General features: G+C 44.6%; 2 protein-coding genes across 3 annotated transcripts in view; one reads left to right on the top strand and one right to left on the bottom strand.

Moving 5' to 3' along the window:
• The window catches only part of LOC143809899 (uncharacterized), an 848616-nt gene that overhangs the window by 483835 nt on the left and 347185 nt on the right, over positions 1 to 17596 (bottom strand). The window lies entirely within an intron of this gene.
• UFL1 (UFM1 specific ligase 1) overlaps positions 8887 to 17596 on the top strand; it is an 84460-nt gene continuing 75750 nt past the window's right edge. For both annotated transcript variants that reach the window (XM_077289701.1, XM_077289702.1), the window contains exons 1-4: positions 8887 to 9395; positions 11177 to 11322; positions 11413 to 11441; positions 14688 to 14785. In XM_077289701.1, coding sequence (XP_077145816.1) covers positions 9319 to 9395; positions 11177 to 11322; positions 11413 to 11441; positions 14688 to 14785 — 350 coding nt within the window. In that variant the 5' untranslated portion in view covers positions 8887 to 9318. The remainder of the gene's footprint in view (positions 9396 to 11176; positions 11323 to 11412; positions 11442 to 14687; positions 14786 to 17596) is intronic.

Genomic DNA, 17596 nt, shown 5'->3' with positions numbered 1-17596 from the left:
GCAATATACTACGTAGCTGGGCAATATACTACGCTACTGGGCAATATACTATGTGGCTGGGCAATATACTACGTGGCTGGGCAATATACTACCTGACTAGGCAATATACTACGTGGCTAGGCAATATACTACGTGGCTGGGCAATATACTACGTGGCTGGGCAATATACTACGTGGACATGCACATTCTAGAATACCTGATGCATTAGAATCAGGCCACCATCTAGTTCTACATAAGTATCTGTAAGCCAAAACCAGGAGTGGGTGAGAAATCCAGAAGCGGTGACGTGTTTCTATTATACTTGTTCCTCTCCTGGTTTTAGCTTACAAATACTGATGTAGAATACTGACCAAAGACTGATTTTGTGACCGTGGCAACAGAGTGATCTATTGGTAATGTTCATCCCTGTAATGCTATGAATGACACTCTGGGTTCATGGCACGTACCCAAATTCAGAAGCAGGGCTTCTCCTTTCCTATCACGGTCTTCAGTTTCAGCACAGCACACATAGTTTCTAGTGACAGGGAACTGTTTATCTCACTGTCAGTGTGCCAGCCTGATCCTGCCTATGGCACTGTACAGGTAAGCCCTGGGAGCATGCGAATTACCATGCTAATGACACTTAGGGCCATGCCATGGCCTGTTCATTTACTTGGGGTTATGCAGTAAGTGGTTATATATTCGCTGCTCTAAGCTCAATACTTACCTCTGCAGGATTGGGCTCCAAATGTTATGCTCAACCAAACCAACACATCCATGGAGTGTTCTCTACCTACCTTCCAGTGCGAAGAATGTGTTGGTAAGAATGCCCAAAAAATGTTTCCTTTGTAAAGTCCTGATGAACTGTATACTCCTGTATGGCCATATACTGTCATATGTTGTCAAACAGGTCCAACTGTACAAAAAAGGTATAGTGCATGGTGTATTAATTTTGTACAGGTCCTCTGTATAGGATAGTGTAAAAAAAGGATGCTAGCACATAATGGGCACTCTTTAGGCCTCCATCTGGTGAATGGTGTGGATATGGTTTAGAGGGAACCTTACACCACAAAAATGCAGTCAAATCTGCAGGCAGAATGTTGTAGAGCAGGAGGAGCTGAACAGATTGTTATATAGTTTTGAGGGGAAAATTCAGCATAAGCTGTGTTATAATCATTTAAACCTCTGTTCTTTCTGTGACTTTCAGTCCAGTGGGCTGTCCTATCAATAACTGTTCTTTACTGTAAGAGCAGTGAGACTATGGAACGCTCTGCCGTATGATGTTGTAATGAGTGATTCATTACTTAAATTTAAGAGGGGACTGGATACCTTTCTTGAAAAGTATAATGTTACAGGTTATATATACTAGATTCCTTTATAGGGTGTTGATCCAGGGAACTAGTCTGATTGCCGTATGTGGAGTCGGGAAGGAATTTTTTTCCCCAAGGTGGAGCTTACTCTTTGCCACGTGTTTTTTTTTTTTTGCCTTCCTCTGAATCAACATGTTAGGGCATGTTAGGTTAGGCTATGGGTTGAACTAGATGGACTTAAAGTCTTCCTTCAACCTTAATAATAACTACAGTATATACTCGAGTATAAGCCGACCTAAGCATAAGCCGACCCCCCTAATTTTGCCACAAAAAACTGGGAAAACTTAATGACTCGAGTATAAGCCTAGGGTGGAAAATGCAGCAGCTACCGGTAAATTTCAAAAGTAAAAATAGATACCAATAAAAGTAAAATTAATTGAGACATCAGTAGGTTAAGTGTTTTTGAATATCCATATTGAATCAGGAGACCCATATAATGCTCCATAGAGTTCATGATGGGCCCCATAAGATGCTCCATACAAAATATGCCCCATATAATGCTCCATAAAGTTTATGATGGGCCCCATAAGATGCTCCATATTAAAATATGCCCCGTATAATCCTGCATAAAGGTTAATAATGGCCCCATAAGATGCTCCATATTTGCCCAATATAATGCTGCACAGACATTAATTATGGCCCCAAAAGATGCTCCATACAGACACTTGCCCCATATAGTGCTGCACAAACGTTATGGCCCCATAAGATGCTCCATAGAGATATTTACCCCATATAGTGCTGCACAAACGTTATGGCCCCATAAGATGCTCCATAAAGATAGTTGCCACATATAGTGCTGCACAAACGTTGATTATGGCCCCATAAGATGCTCCATACAGACACTTGTCCCATTTGCTGTTGCTGCGATAAAAAAAAAATCACATACTCACCTCTCGTCGCTCAGGCCCCCGGCACTTTAAATATTCACCTTTCCTCTTTCTGGCTGCCGCTCCGTCTTCAGCGTCTTCTGCACTGACGTTCAGGCAGAGGGCGCGCACTAACCACGTCATTGCGCCCTCTGACCTGAGCGTCACTGCAGAAGACGCTGAAGACGGAGCGGTGACTGAAATGAGGAGCAGGTGAGTATCGCGCAGCGCTCCCCCTCCCCATTATACTCACCTGCTCCTGACGCGGTGCAGTCCCAGGTTCCCCGGCGCCGCAGCTTCTTCCTGTATTGAGCGGTCACATGGTACCGCTCATTACAGTAATGAATATGCGGCTCCACCCCTATGGGAGTGGAGTCGGGTCCATATTCATTACTGTAATGAGCGGTACCATGTAACTGCTCAGTACAGGAAGAAGCTGCGGCGCCAGGGAAGCAGGGACGTGCAGGGACCGCACCAGGAGCAGGTGAGTATTATTACACAGCCCCCGCTCCCCCTCCCCTGCCGACTCCTGGGTATGACTCGAGCATAAGCCGAGAGGGGGGACTTTCAGCCCATCTCGGCTTATACTCGAGTACATACGGTATGTTATTATGTTAGCTGTCTCTGTTTACAGACTTATGTAAGAAAGCTGTCAGTCACCGATAGGACCACCCACTGGACTGAAAGTCACAGAGAGAACAGAATTAAATGATAAAAACACGGGTTATACTGAATGTTTTCTTACCAAACTGTATATGTCAATCTACTCAGCTCCTCCTGCTCTATAACATGGTGCCTGTAGATCGGACTGCATTTTCAAGATGACAGGTTCCCTTTAACGGTTATTCCCCCAAAAAGCAAAATTTCCCTAACCATAAAACAGAAGATAACTTGCTGCGTGTCCGACCACAGAGATCCTCAGCAATCCCGAGATCAGAATCTGGAACCATAAGAACGAACTCTGCAGCCCCTTCCTGAATGGAGAGAAGTGCGCATGCTCAGCCCCATTCATTGTCTGTGTGACTACAGAATACATTTCTCCATTGAAGACGGGATTGTGAACCCCTCTGAGGACATGAACTCTTCTGTGCTTTATAGCCAGTATATTTAGCACTTAAAGATGAAAAAGAACTCTTTAAAGCGACTCTGTCAGCACAGAATGACCGTTCAGGCTAAGTACGGACGCACTTTGATTGACAGCTCTGGCTTGAAGGAGCAAGAGAAAAGAAGAGACAGGAAAAACAAGCAGGTGGGACGGAGCACTTAAATGATTAAAGAAGTTGTTCACTACTTGAAGAACTTCTTGTCATATCTCTCACTTGGTCACCATAAAATAATATAGCCTGTACTCTCCTCTGTGCTGGCGCCATTCCTGCAGTGTCGGCACTCGCTCTCGTGCTGTTGTTGTGACACGTGACCCCGGCGCCCAATCAGTGCTAGCATCACTGTTCCCGGCTCCTATCAAATTGAGCATGAAGAGGAAGTCCGGGATCAGCTGCAGCCCATACTTCGCTTCATGTTCGATTTGTCCAAAGGGTGAGACAGTGATGCCAGCGCAGATTGAGTGCCAGCATCACGTCACAACAACCGTACGGTAGCATCAACACCGCGAGTGCTGACACCGAGGGTACGGCGAAAGCACGGCAGGTGAGTATAGGCTTTATTATTTTATCGGGGCCAAACACTTTGATCAAGAAGTGATTGCCCTAGTAGTGGACAACCCCTTTAAATGACTGTCCCCGCCATGATGCACCGAGCACCTGTACTGTGTTTGAACAGTTATTCTTTGCTAACAGCCTCCCTTAACTCCTTCACACTGTGGCCATCTTCCTTTTTTCCTGCCCTTAGAGCCATACCTTTTTTATTTTTCCATCCTCATAGCCATGTGAGAGCTTCTTTTTTTGCGGGATAAGTTGTAATTTAGAATGACTTCATTCATTTTATCATGTGATGCACTGGAAAGCTGGAAAAAAATCCAAGTGCATTGAAATTGCAAAAAACTCCAGTTTCACAATTGTTTTTAGTGCCCACTTCTTCAGGTTAGTACGAGTACACAGACATCAAACTTGTATATGGTTTGTGTATTTAAGGGGTGAAAAATTTCTAAATTCGTAAAAAAAATAAACATTTTTCTTGTTTTGCCATTTTCGGAGATCCCTGGCACTTGGAATATTTTGCATATATGGCTGTGTGATTGCTTATTGTTTGCACCCTGATCTGACGTTTTTACTGATATTATTTTGAGGTAGATACAATCAGGGCAGTCATTAGGGGCAGGCAGACCAGGCAGTTGCCTAGGGACCCCGCTCCTCCAGGGGCCCCCAGCCAGTGGCGTGCTGATAATAGATGTAGATACAGTTGAAAGCAGTGGTGGAGGAGAGTCAGGTGACGCTTCCTCTCTCACCAATCTCCCTCTGCTTGTGACTCAGCGGGAGCGCAATGACGTTACTTCATCATGTGCCATGCTGTGCCAGCAGTGGAGGTGGTGAGCCTGGAGCAGCGCAGGGACTGAGGAGGAGAGGTGAGTATTGTACAGAATATGTGTATATATCTGTATGCATTATACTGTGTGTGTATGTATGTGTATATACACTCACCGGCCACTTTATTAGGTACACCATGCTAGTAACGGGTTGGACCCCCTTTTGCCTTCAGAACTGCCTCAATTCTTCGTGGCATAGATTCAACAAGGTGCTGGAAGCATTCCTCAGAGATTTTGGTCCATATTGACATGATGGCATCACACAGTTGCCGCAGATTTGTCGGCTGCACATCCCAAAGATGCTCCATACAAGGCAGGATGGATCCATGCTTTCATGTTGTTTACGCCAAATTCTGACCCTACCATCCGAATGTCGCAGCAGAAATCGAGACTCATCAGACCAAGCAACGTTTTTCCAATCTTCTACTGTCCAATTTCGATGAGCTTGTACAAATTGTAGCCTCAGTTTCCTGTTCTTAGCTGAAAGGAGTGGTACCCGGTGTGGTCTTCTGCTGCTGTAGCCCATCTGCCTCAAAGTTCGACGCACTGTGCGTTCAGAGATGCTCTTAGGCCTACCTTGGTTGTAACGGGTGGCGATTTGAGTCACTGTTGCCTTTCTATCAGCTCGAACCAGTCTGCCCATTCTCCTCTAACCTCTGGCATCAACAAGGCATTTCCGCCCACAGAACTGCCGCTCACTCAATTTTTTTTCTTTTTCGGACCATTCTCTGTAAACCCTAGAGATGGTTGTGCGTGAAAATCCCAGTAGATCAGCAGTTTCTGAAATACTCAGACCAGCCCTTCTGGCACCAACAACCATGCCACGTTCAAAGGCACTCAAATCACCTTTCTTCCCCATACTGATGCTCGGTTTGAACTGCAGGAGATTGTCTTGACCATGTCTACATGCCTAAATGCACTGAGTTGCCGCCATGTGATTGGCTGATTAGAAATTAAGTGTTAACAAGAAGTTGGACAGGTGTACCTAATAAAGTGGCCAGTGAGTGTATGTATATGCATTATACAGTGTGTGGGGGCTGCATTATAATCTGTGTGTGTGTGTGGGGGGGGGGCAGGATTGTACTATCTGTGAAGGCCTGCCTTATACTCTGAGGGTGCTGCATTATACTCTGAGGGGGCTGCTTTATACTCTGAGGGGTCAGCATTATACTCTATGAGGGGCCTGCATTATACAATATGAGGGGACTACATTATACTGTGTGTGGCTGCATCATACTCCATGAGGGGACTGCATTACAATCCATGGCGGGGCTGCATTATACTGCGTGTGTGGAGGGCTGCATTATACTGTGTGTGTGAGGGGGCTGCGTTATACTCTATGAGGGGACTACATTATACTGTGTCTGTGGCTGAATTATATTATGAGGGGGCTGCATATACTCTATTAGGGGGCTACATTATACTATGTGTGTGGGGATACATTATGCTCTGAGGGGGCTGCATTAAATTCTATGAGGGGACTACATTATACTCTATGAAGGGGCTACATTATACTGTGTGTTGCTGCATTATAATCCATGAAAGGACTGCATTATACTGTGTGCGTGTGTGAGAGGGGGCTACATTATACTCTGAGGGGGCTGTATTATACTATGTGTGTGTGTGGGGGCCTGCATTATACTCTGAGGGGTTGCATTATACTCTGAGGGGGCTGCATTATACTTTGAGGGGGATGCATTATACTCCATGAGGGGGCTGCATTATAACCCATGATGGGGCTGCATTATACTCTGAGGGGACTGCATTATACTCTAAGGGGACTACATTATACTCTATGAGGGGCTACATTATACTGTGTGTGGCTGCATAATAATCCATGAGGGAGCTGCATTATACTGTGTGTGTGTGTGTGAGGAGGCTTTGTTATACTCTGAGGGGGCTGCATTATACTATGTGTGTGGGGACCTGCATTATACTCTGAGGGGGCTGCATTATACTCTATGAAAGGGCTGCATTATACTCTGAGGGGGTTGCATTATACTCTGAGGAAGCAGCATTATACTCCATGAGGGCCTGCATTATAATCCATGAGGGGGCTGCATTATACTTGGAAGGGGCTAAATTATACTCTGAGGGGGCTGCATTATACTCTGAGGGGGCTGCATTTTGCTCTATAAGGGGACTATATTATACTCTATGAGGGGCCTACATTATACTGTGTATGTGGCTGCATTATACTCTGAGGGGGCTGCATTATACTCCAAGAGGGGGCTGCAATATACTCTGAGGGGGCTACATTATACTGTGTGTGTGTGGGGGGGTGGCATTATACTCTGTGAGGGGGATACATTATACTGTGTGTGGGGGGCTGCATTATACTCTGAGGGGGCTGCATTATACTTTATGAGGGGGCTACATTATACTGTGTGTGTGTGCTTGTGTGTGAGAGGGGGCTACATTATACTCTGAGGGGGCTGCATTATACTCTGAGGGGGCTACATTATGTTTTAAGGGGCTGCATTATACTCTTATAAGTGGACTACATTATACTCTATAAAGGGGCTACATTATACTGTGTGTGGGGGGGCTGCATTATACTCTTTGAGCGGCTACATTATACTGTGCGTGTGTGACTGCATTATACTCTGAGGGAGCTGCATTATACTTTATGAGGGGGCTACATTATACTGTGTGTGTGTGCTTGTGTGTGAGAGGGGGCTACATTATACTCTGAGGGGCTGTATTATACTCTAAGGGGGCTGCATTATACTCTGAGGGGGTTGCATTATACTCTATGACGGGCTACATTATACTGTGTGTGACTGCATTATACTCTGAGGGGGCTGCATTATACTCCATGAGGGGGCTGCATTATAAACCATGAGGGGCTGCATTACACTCTACTCTCCTCTTATCTCTTCTTCCCACAACCGCATCCAAGACTTCTCCCGTGCTTCCCCCATACTCTGGAACTCTCTACCCCAACACATCAGACTCTCACCTACCATAGAAACCTTCAAAAAGAACCTGAAAACTCATCTCTTCCGACAAGCCTACAGCCTGCAGTGATCCTCAACCTACTGAACCGCCGCACGACCAGCTCTACCCTCTCCTAGTGTATCCTCACCCATCTCTTGCAGACTGTGAGCCCTCGCGGGCAGGGTCCTGCCTCCTGTACCTGTTAGTGCCTTGTTTTTTGCTCATGTTTATTGTATTTATCTATATTTGCCCCCTTTTCAAATGTAAAGCACCATGGAATAAATGGCGCAATAAAAATATATAATAATAATATGAGGGGGGCTGCAGTATACTCTATCAAAGACCATGGGAAGTACATTATACTATATGTACTATATGGGACCTGAATGATACTGTGTCGAGGACTATCTGTCCCCAACATTCTTCGTCAGCCTCAGGTGTAAAGAAACTCAGGAACAAGCATTGAACGACTTCAATATTGTCGATCACGCTCGTTTAATGGCCTGAACTCAGCGCATGTAAATACAACCGAAATGTTTCTGAGTGATGGTGCAATATGCTAGCATTTGGGGCCCCACTTTAAACTTTTGCCCAGGGCCCCACTTTGTCTCAAACCGACCCTAGATGCAATGCTTTGATCGCCTCTTTGCATTTTATTGCAGTGTTCCAGCGGAACATCGTAATTCTGGTGTGTTGATTTTTCTTCTCATTACACTGTTTATCGTTCAGATTAATTTTATATTTCGATAGATCAGATTTTCACGAATGCAGTGATACCAAATATGTGTATTATTATTTTTGTTCTAGTTTTAACAGGGCAAAAAGGGGGGCGAGTTTAGTTTTTGAGCTTTTCTAGAAGCTTTATTTCATAGTCACCTAGGGGACCATCTGTATGGAGAAAATCACCATCTCTCCTATGAATGCCGGCTGTGATGTAAGGACAGGCACAGTGGTCTTCAGCAGACCCTCGGCTGTCATCACAACCCATGGGTGCCCCTCGATCTGCTTGTGGAACAACACAACTCAATTCGCCTAATTGGTGCAGAAAACGTGCAACATCAGAAACCGCACACACACACACAGTGAGAACTGCTCCTGACAAGGCGCCTCCCCACCAGCAGGGGGCACAACACTATAGGTTCACATTGCGTTAGGGCAATCCGTTTAGCGCTAGCGCTAGCAGATTGCGCTAACGCAATGTTTATTTAGGGGCCGCGTTTAGGGGTCGCGGTAACGTCCCCGCTCTCGCAGATCCCCGATCTGCGAGAGCGGGGAACGGACCTCGGGCGCGCCGCGGACGCTGCAAGCAGCGTCCGAGGCGCGCCACAGAAGAACGGCACATCGCTAGCGCGAGCCGAAAAAGGCACGCGCTTGCGATGCGCTACAGGGAATCTTCACATTGCTGTCAATGGGTGCGCTAACGGACCCGTTGCACGGCGTTAATTGCGACATTTTCGCCGTGCAACGCTGTCCGTTAGCGTGCACACATTAACGCAATGTGAACGCGGCAGCGGACGTAGCACACAGGACGTAGCACAGGCTCGCCACACGGCACTGTCGTAAGAAGAGCTGGATCCCTGAACGCGAAGTTACAGGCTGTGGTGTCTTGGCCCCTTCCACCCGCCGTAGCATGACGTGTATGTGACCCGCCGGAGGACGCTACCATTGGAGCACCACAGACATGTCTGCCGACTGGGAAGAGATCCGGCGGCTGGCGGCTGACTTCCAGCGAGCCCAGCTCAGCGATACTGTGCAGAGGTAAGCGGCCGGGACCAGCGCACTGCTGCTACTGTGACGGAAGTCAGCTGTGCTGCAGCCTCCATGCACGCCTAGCCCCGGGAGCTGATGGCCCTGCAGACCGGTCACTGCACCGTGTACCTCAGCGCGCAGGCCGCCCTGTGCTCCAGGCCTGAGAAGCCCCCGCTAAAGCCATGTTTTGGGTGGACAACCTCCCCTGTACATTCTGGGCTGGGACATATTGTCTCAGTGATACCATTACCATGGCAACCTGTATTCTGCAGCACTGATGGCGTCATGTGCTCTCCTGGTGGTGATAGCCTGCAGGGCAGGAGATCAGAGTCAGGCAGGGGGCTTCACCTCTATGCTGGGACCACCCGATATATCCAGCACTCCAGACCTCTCCTACAGGCATATCACTGCCGCAGCCAATCACTGAGCTTGGCCATTGTAGACGGCACAAGCACTGAGCTTGGTGATTGGCTGCAGTGTTGACATGATTACAGTGCACATCCTCACTGCTGCCAATCGCTGAGCTTGGCCATTGTAGACGGCACAAGCACTGAGCTCGGTGATTGGCTGCAGTGTTGACATGATTACAGTGCACATCCTCACTGCTGCCAATCGCTGAGCTTGGCCATTGTAGACGGCACAAGCACTGAGCTCGGTGATTGGCTGCAGTGTTGACATGATTACAGTGCACATCCTCACTGCTGCCAATCGCTGAGCTTGGCCATTGTATTGCTTGGTATACAGTACATACTGATCTCGGTGATTGGCTGCAGCGGTGATGTACACATTAATCATGATATCACCGCTGCAGTCGGTTAACAAACCCCAGAGCCATGGCCAGATTAGGTATTAGAAATAACTTCTAGACAGTGAGGGTGATCAATGAGTGGAACAGGCTGCCATGAGAGGTGGTGAGTTCTCCTTCAATGGAAATCTTCAAACAGAGGCTGGGCAGACATCTGTCTGGGATGATTTAGTGAATCCTGCATTGAGCAGGTGGTTGGATACGATAGCCCTGGAGGTCCCTTCCAACTCTACCATTCTATGTCAATGACAGCGCTCCATTCTCTCCATCCAAGAGATGCTGACGGTAGAGTGATAAACCCGTGCACGTCTCTGTACATGCAGAATGCTCACCTACCGTAGTGTATAGCATCGGTCTCAGACTGGAGCCCCGGGTTTTATAACACTGATATATGTTCAGTGATGTGGAGTTTTCAGCCTGAAAAAAGCCGCATTCAAAGAAAAGCTTCTACCAAAAAACAATGCGGATTTATCATAACTTTGTAAGAACAGGTTTTTTGCTGCCTTTTTTTTTAGGTTATTTTCACAGAATTTTTTTCCTGTGGATTTTGAAACTGAAAACAAAAACTGCTTCAAATACTCTTTGCATACCTTTTGATGCAGATCCCCTTAAAAAATTGGAACCTGCCCTGTTACTAAACACCTATAATAGGGAATGTTTTGCTCGTTCTCCATTGCTAAAAGAAATGCATTAAAACCTTCATAAAACCAGGCATTTTGCCAGGATTTAGATGCCGAAAAAACTCCAAGGATCAGAAATGATGCCTTTAAAAATGGTGCTGGATAAAAAACTAAAACACAGCATTCACTAAAGGAGCGTTTCCCTATTTACGGAGGGAAGATTTAAAGTGGTTTTTATGTGGATTTTGGAAGCTCCAAAAAGCACTGAAGAAAAACCAGTGTGAGCGGAATGTTAATTTTGAGAATTTAAGCAGTTTTGGAAAGATATGTTCAAAATAAACGTCATTATTTGTTTCTGTTTTTAGATTATCCGAGCGCAACTGCATTGAAATAGTTTCTAAGCTCATTGCGGAGAAGCAGCTGGATGTGGTGCACACGCTGGATGGAAAAGAATACATTACACCAGCACAAATTTCTACTGAGATCAGGGATGAGCTTCAGGTCCGAGGTGGTGCGTACCTTACACTGATTTACTCTAAAGTACTACTTTCCCATAAGACCAAATAATGAAAACTTGTGGTTTTTCATTTTTTTTTTATAGGGAGAGTGAACATAGTGGAACTTCAACAGGTGAGCCGAGGATCATTGAATGTACAGGTCATGTAACTTTCTCAGGCTGCCGTCACACTAGCAGTATTGGGTCAGTATTTTACATCAGTATTTGTAAGCCAAAACCAGGAGTGGAACAATTAGAGGAAAAGTATAATAGAAACATATGCACCACTTCTGCATTAATCACCCACTCCTGGTTTTGGCTTCCAAATACTGATGAAAAATACTGACCAAATACTGCTAATGTGACGGCAGCCTAACAGATATCGCGACAGCCATATCTAGTCCGATACCAGCAATTAAACCCCAATATCCCATTTCCTTCCTTATCACAATTACAAAGGTTTTCTTTTTACGGGTACAGTAATTAAACATTATACTCTATGGTGCTATTCACATGTCTGTGTGTCAGTGCAAAACTCATAGAGATTTGTCGGTTTTTCTTTGATATCACAGATAAAAACTGTCAATACAAGTCTATGGGTCCGTGAAAAATACGTACAGCGCACAGACAGTATTTGTGTGCTGTCCGTATTTAACATTGCAATGGATAAGAAAAGCTTTGTAATTTATTTATCCACCCTTAAAAACACTGATGACAAACTGATCCCCCAACATTTTTTTTTAGGTACATATTTAATCACAAACATGTGAATGAGGCCTTGCATGGTATAATAATAATAATAATAATAATAATAATAATAATAATAATAATAAAAAATATATATATATATTGTGTGTGTGTGTATATATATATATATATATATATATATATATATATATATATATATATATGTATATATGTATATATGTATATATGTGTATATATATATATATATATATATATATATATATATATATATATATATATATATATATATATATGTATATATGTATATATATTATATTTGTTTGGGTACACTCACATCTGTGTATAAAATCGGTGAGTACAACGTGAGAAAATCTCACTGCATTTGCAACAATGTTAGTGAATGAGTCAGTGTTCATCTGTGAGTTTTTTCCTCACCTGGAACGTATGGCCTCGTTAAATGGAGAGAAAAAATCACACGGTCCGTGCATGTGCCGTCCAATTTGTACGCATCCAATGCATAGGAAGCCTTACATTTCATCAGCCAAGTACACTAAATTCAAAGTGTGAACCGATAGATGTCAGTGATATAATTAGTGCAGTGTGTGCGTAGTTTACTGTATATGTATTTAGCTAATAAATGTTAAAAAAAAAAAAAATCCTGAGTCCCCCTTATTCTAGTCTTAAGAGTCTGGGAAGAGGGCAATAAGCGTGAGCTTCCCAGGCTATAACTATCAGCTCACATCTGTCTATTTGGCCTTTACTGGCTATATCAAAGGAGGGACCCCCAAAAAATGACCCTAGGTCCCCCCTCTTTTCAATAACCAGCAAAGGATAAGCAGACAGCTGCAGTCTAATATTAACCCCTTTCTGCCATCGGACGGAATAGTATGTCCGATGGCAGTACCCCCGCTTTGATGTGGGCTCCGGCGGTGAGCCCACATCAAAGCCGGGACATGTCAGCTGTTTTGAATAGCTGACATGTGCCCGCAATAGGCACGGGTGGAATTGCGATCCACCCGCACCTATTAACTAGTTAAATGCCGCTGTCTAACACTGACAGTGGCATTTAACAAGCGCTTCCAGCTAGAAATGCGCATACCGGTGACCCCCGTCACGTGATCGGGGGTCATCGACATGTCAGCATGGCAACCAGAGGTATCCTTGAGACATCTATGGTTGTTTATGCTGGATTGCTGTGAGCGACACCCTGTGGTCGTCACTCATAGCAACTCAGCAATTCAGCTACATAGAGGCGATCTGTAGCTGAGTCGATTAAGTTGTGCCAGCTTCTAGCCTAGCATTTAGTGAACCTAGCAAAAAAACAGTGTGGGATTGCACTTTTTTTGCAATTTCACCGCACTTGGAATTTTTTTCCCGTTTTCTAGTACAAAACATGATGAAACCAATAAAGTAGTTCAAAAGTACAACTCGTCCCGCAAAAAATAAGCCCTCACATGGCCATATTCACAGAAAAATAAAAAAGTTATGGCTCTGGGAAGAGGGGAGCGAAAAATGAAAACGCCAAACTGAAAAAGCTCCGGGGGTTAAGGGGTTAAAAGCCAGGGTAGGCCCCCTCCTAGACTAATAACACCAGCACTAATCTGCTCCAGAAATGGTGCATCCATTAGACGCACCAATTCTGTCTTAGCCTTTTGCTCTTCTGTTTGCCCTGGTGCGTTGGCAAGCAGGGTAATGGTTTTGGGGTTGATGTCTGCTATGTAATGTCCAGGGGTCAGTAATGGAGAGGCGTCTAAAAGACATCCTAATTACTAACCCATCCAAGTTTCAGGCAAAAAACACACAGAGAAAAGTCCTTTATCTGTACAAAGCTGTCCCCGTCCCTTTTTCCCATTTATTACATTTAAAAAAAAAATCAAATAATGCAAAGGGGTCCATCGTGAATCCATCCTACGCCACATGATGATCCCCAACTCTGCTACATTCGGACAGTGTGCTGAGCGGTGACATGAGTAATGTGAACGCTTATTACACCAGCCGAAACGCTCTGACCGTGGTGTGTGAATCTGGCTGCCGCTGATGTCACTAAGGTTACTGGTGTTCATAGCTGATGAACTACGGTAACCTTACTGAGGTCTGCGCTTGCAGAGTGAGATATTCCCTATCAGTATGTCCTTGGCGTGTGGGAGGAAACCCACGCAAACATGGAGAGAACTCACAAACTCCTTGCAGTTGCTGTCCTTTGTGGGATTTTAACCCAGGACCCCAGTACCGCAAAGCAGCAATGCTAACCACTGAGCCACTCTGTAAATTACAAAAAGCGCAGTGGCCATGAGATTTCCACAAATCCCATCCATTGTGCTGTAACTGTAAGACGCTGCGTTTTTTGCACAGTGAAAATACGCAGCATCAAAAACTCATTGTAAGAACTTGGCCTTAAAGATGAGTTCTGTGTTCTATGCCTCATGTTGGGATCTTGTGCTCTAAAGTTATGGTGACATCGATCTCCATGATTTCTGATCTAACCTCCCTCACAACAAATGACAGCAATGTGACTTTATAAAGGTCGTACTTACCGATGTGTTCAGGAAGTTACACCCCTGTTTTCTGTCACTGCATGTCTCACAATGATCGGTGGCCAGATAATCATATATTCAGGTCATTTTAGGCACTAACTTTTTGTAGTGTATTTAATATTTGATGTCCTCTAACAGGTTGTCAATGTTGATCTGACTCACATAGAAAGCAGAGCTGATGAGCTGGTGAGAGTTGATGAGAGCGTTCAGCTGGTGCTTGGGCAGCTTGTGGATAAGTAAGTAAACGGGTTCTTGCTGCCTACTTCCATTGTATAGGATCGTGGCTTGTGCATATTGCATCCCAGCCTTATATTTAGCATGTTGCACAAAGTATCTAATGTTTATACAAATTATACCATGTGTCAATATTCATTCTGGTACTGGTTCATTTCCTTCAATAATTGCTCCTCTAAGTGCCCTTTGTGTATTTTATTGTTTGGGCTAACAGTATAGTACACTACTCAAAAAGAAATAAAGGGAACACTTAAACAGAATATAACTCCAAGTAAATCAAACCTCTGTGACTGTCTGTCACATTATAATTGTTTCTGTACACTGTGCTAATAACAGCTGACATCGGCTGTTGAATACTACACCTAATACCGCTAATAACCGCGAGGGCAGGCGCTGCTGATGGGAGTAGTATTTCTATCAGCCAACGCCAGTGACCAGAGGTAAACTTTTAACCTCTGATCGCAGCTGCGGGCTCACATTGTCATTTGACAGCATGGGAACCGCGGCTGTCTGACCGGCGGTAATGATTTTACCGCCAGTCAGAGGCAGTGTTTGCCTCTTTGTCATACACATTACAGTGTGGCTAACAATGGATGTGTGGGCCCCCTGTTCAAGTGAATGGGGTCCGGTTTCGGATACTGTTCTGGTGCCCGAACTTTTTTTTTTTTTTTTAATACTGTTTGGCCAGACTCGAAGATCTAGGAGTCCGCCCATCTCTAATCGAGCTCATGCTCAGAAGGATTCAGGCAGTATTGAAAGCCAATGGTGGATTTACTAAATACTAACAAAATAGCAATTAAAATTTAGATCTTTAGGAGAAAAACAGTAAAAATGCGGTAACATGACAAGAATTTCCATAACTAATCATATGCTAAATAGTTGTAAGTCAAATTTATGTATGAGATAGCCAAGATGATTGTCTATAGAATGATGGCAGCCTCAAGTTCAAAGCAGAAGTGGATAATGAGAAAGTCAAAAGTTGAAAACATTGTTACCCTTTTGCTCTTCACTGTGTGTATATGTGTATCGCCGCTGTTACCCCGGTAAATGCCACTGTCGGCCTCCCACAGTCATAACTTTTCAGATTAAGTTATTTGCCTCCTCCTGATGTGATCTAGGGGTGCGGATGTTTAACCTCTTATGCCGCTGTCAATAGTGACGGTAACCTAGTAACATAGGTTGAAAAAAGACCTAGGTCCATCAAGTTGAACAATTAGGAGCACAATGCGATGAGATTGGGTTGTGCCGATAGTCTCCATGGTGATCCCGGGCCGCAAGACAGCTTCAGTGTCCTTCAGGGAAGGTGGCCGTTGAGCGCCTGCTAAGAGCAGGAGTTGACATGCCTCCTTCGTGTCTGCCAGATGCTGATCTGAAGCCCTGCAGTGCAGAAAAAATGTAATGTGCCTGAAAACGGTACCAATAAAAACGCTAACTTGTCCCGAAAAGCTGTCACATGACCCTGTCGTCCGAAATATGGAAAAATTATAGCTGTTTAAATATGGCCATGTATAAAAAGTGATAGCAGCCAAACATAAAAACTCGATATAAATCTGGTATCGCTGTGATCGCACTGAACCAAAGAATAAAGTTGTCTAATTACTTATATCACAGAGGGAACAATGTAAAAAAAAATAAAACTAATTCTCCTGCTGTTGATTTGTTCATTCTGCCTCCCAAAGATCCCATTAAGGCGCAGCTTACATTCTTCCTGAGCTCTACACCGGGGTTTCTGTGTAATTCTCTGAAATCAGGATTCAGACGGAACTCCCGGCAGAAGATTCCCTATAATGGTGCAGATAGAGGCACTGTGGACGCCATAGGACCTGTGAGCCGACGGGGTCTGTCTTTTTAGGCGAGCATAAAAGCACAGTCGGCCACAGTTTTGTGCGCTTCTGGAAAGGACACTGCTGAACACAGGCCAGACGGAGTCCAGAATAACTCAGCTGCCTCATTTATAGTGAATGGATCCTGCTGGGGTTTCATCTGCCAAGTCACTAGATGGAAACTCCAAAGTAAGTGCTCAGAGTAGAGTGCAGGATAAATGTAATCCAAAATGTTTCTAATAAAAGCTTCAACTAAATCTACAAAAAAAGAAAGTCTCCACTCAGATCCGTCATATGTCAATGAGAAATATTGGGGGCTTCTATGTTACTAGTACAAAGGCTTTGGAAAAGCAAATTGGCTCCTCACCCTCCAAAAGAAAGTCTTCAAATTCTTCGCTTCCAAATTCCCCCCTCCCCTCTGAGCCCCTATTTTACAGGTGCATGTCTCCAGAAGCATGAGCTGGGTACTACGTACTGGTTACTACAATGACAGTTTGCAATTTCCACTCAGCAACATCCACTGCTGCTGGTTTTTAGAAAACGCCCATGGAGTCAAAATCGTCACTACACCTGTAGATAAATTCCCAACGGTGTATAATTTCCAGACTGGGGTCACTTGAGAAGTGATTCTGCTTTTCTAGCACTTGGGGGCCAAATATATGAAGGTCACAAACTATTCTAGGAAAATCTGCGCCTCTAAGAGGCAAATAGCTCTCCATCCCTCCCGATTCTCGCCTTGTGGGTAAGTAGTACTGTACAGCCACATATGTGGTATTTTTACATTCAGCAGAATATGTGGGACACTTTTTGGTGTCATTTTTACCCATTTCCCAGTATGAAAATGTAAAACTTGGGGCTAACACACAATCTTGGTGGTTAAAAATGTAAATTTTTTTCTTCACTGCCCAGTGGTATAAAATTCTGTGACACACCTGTGGTGTCAGTGATCATTGCACCCCAGATTGAATTCATTGAGAGGTGTAGTTTGTA

Source organism: Ranitomeya variabilis, chromosome 2, assembly GCF_051348905.1.
Source record: "Ranitomeya variabilis isolate aRanVar5 chromosome 2, aRanVar5.hap1, whole genome shotgun sequence".
Taxonomy (NCBI): domain Eukaryota; kingdom Metazoa; phylum Chordata; class Amphibia; order Anura; family Dendrobatidae; genus Ranitomeya; species Ranitomeya variabilis.
This window is presented reverse-complemented; position numbering and strand designations above follow the sequence as displayed.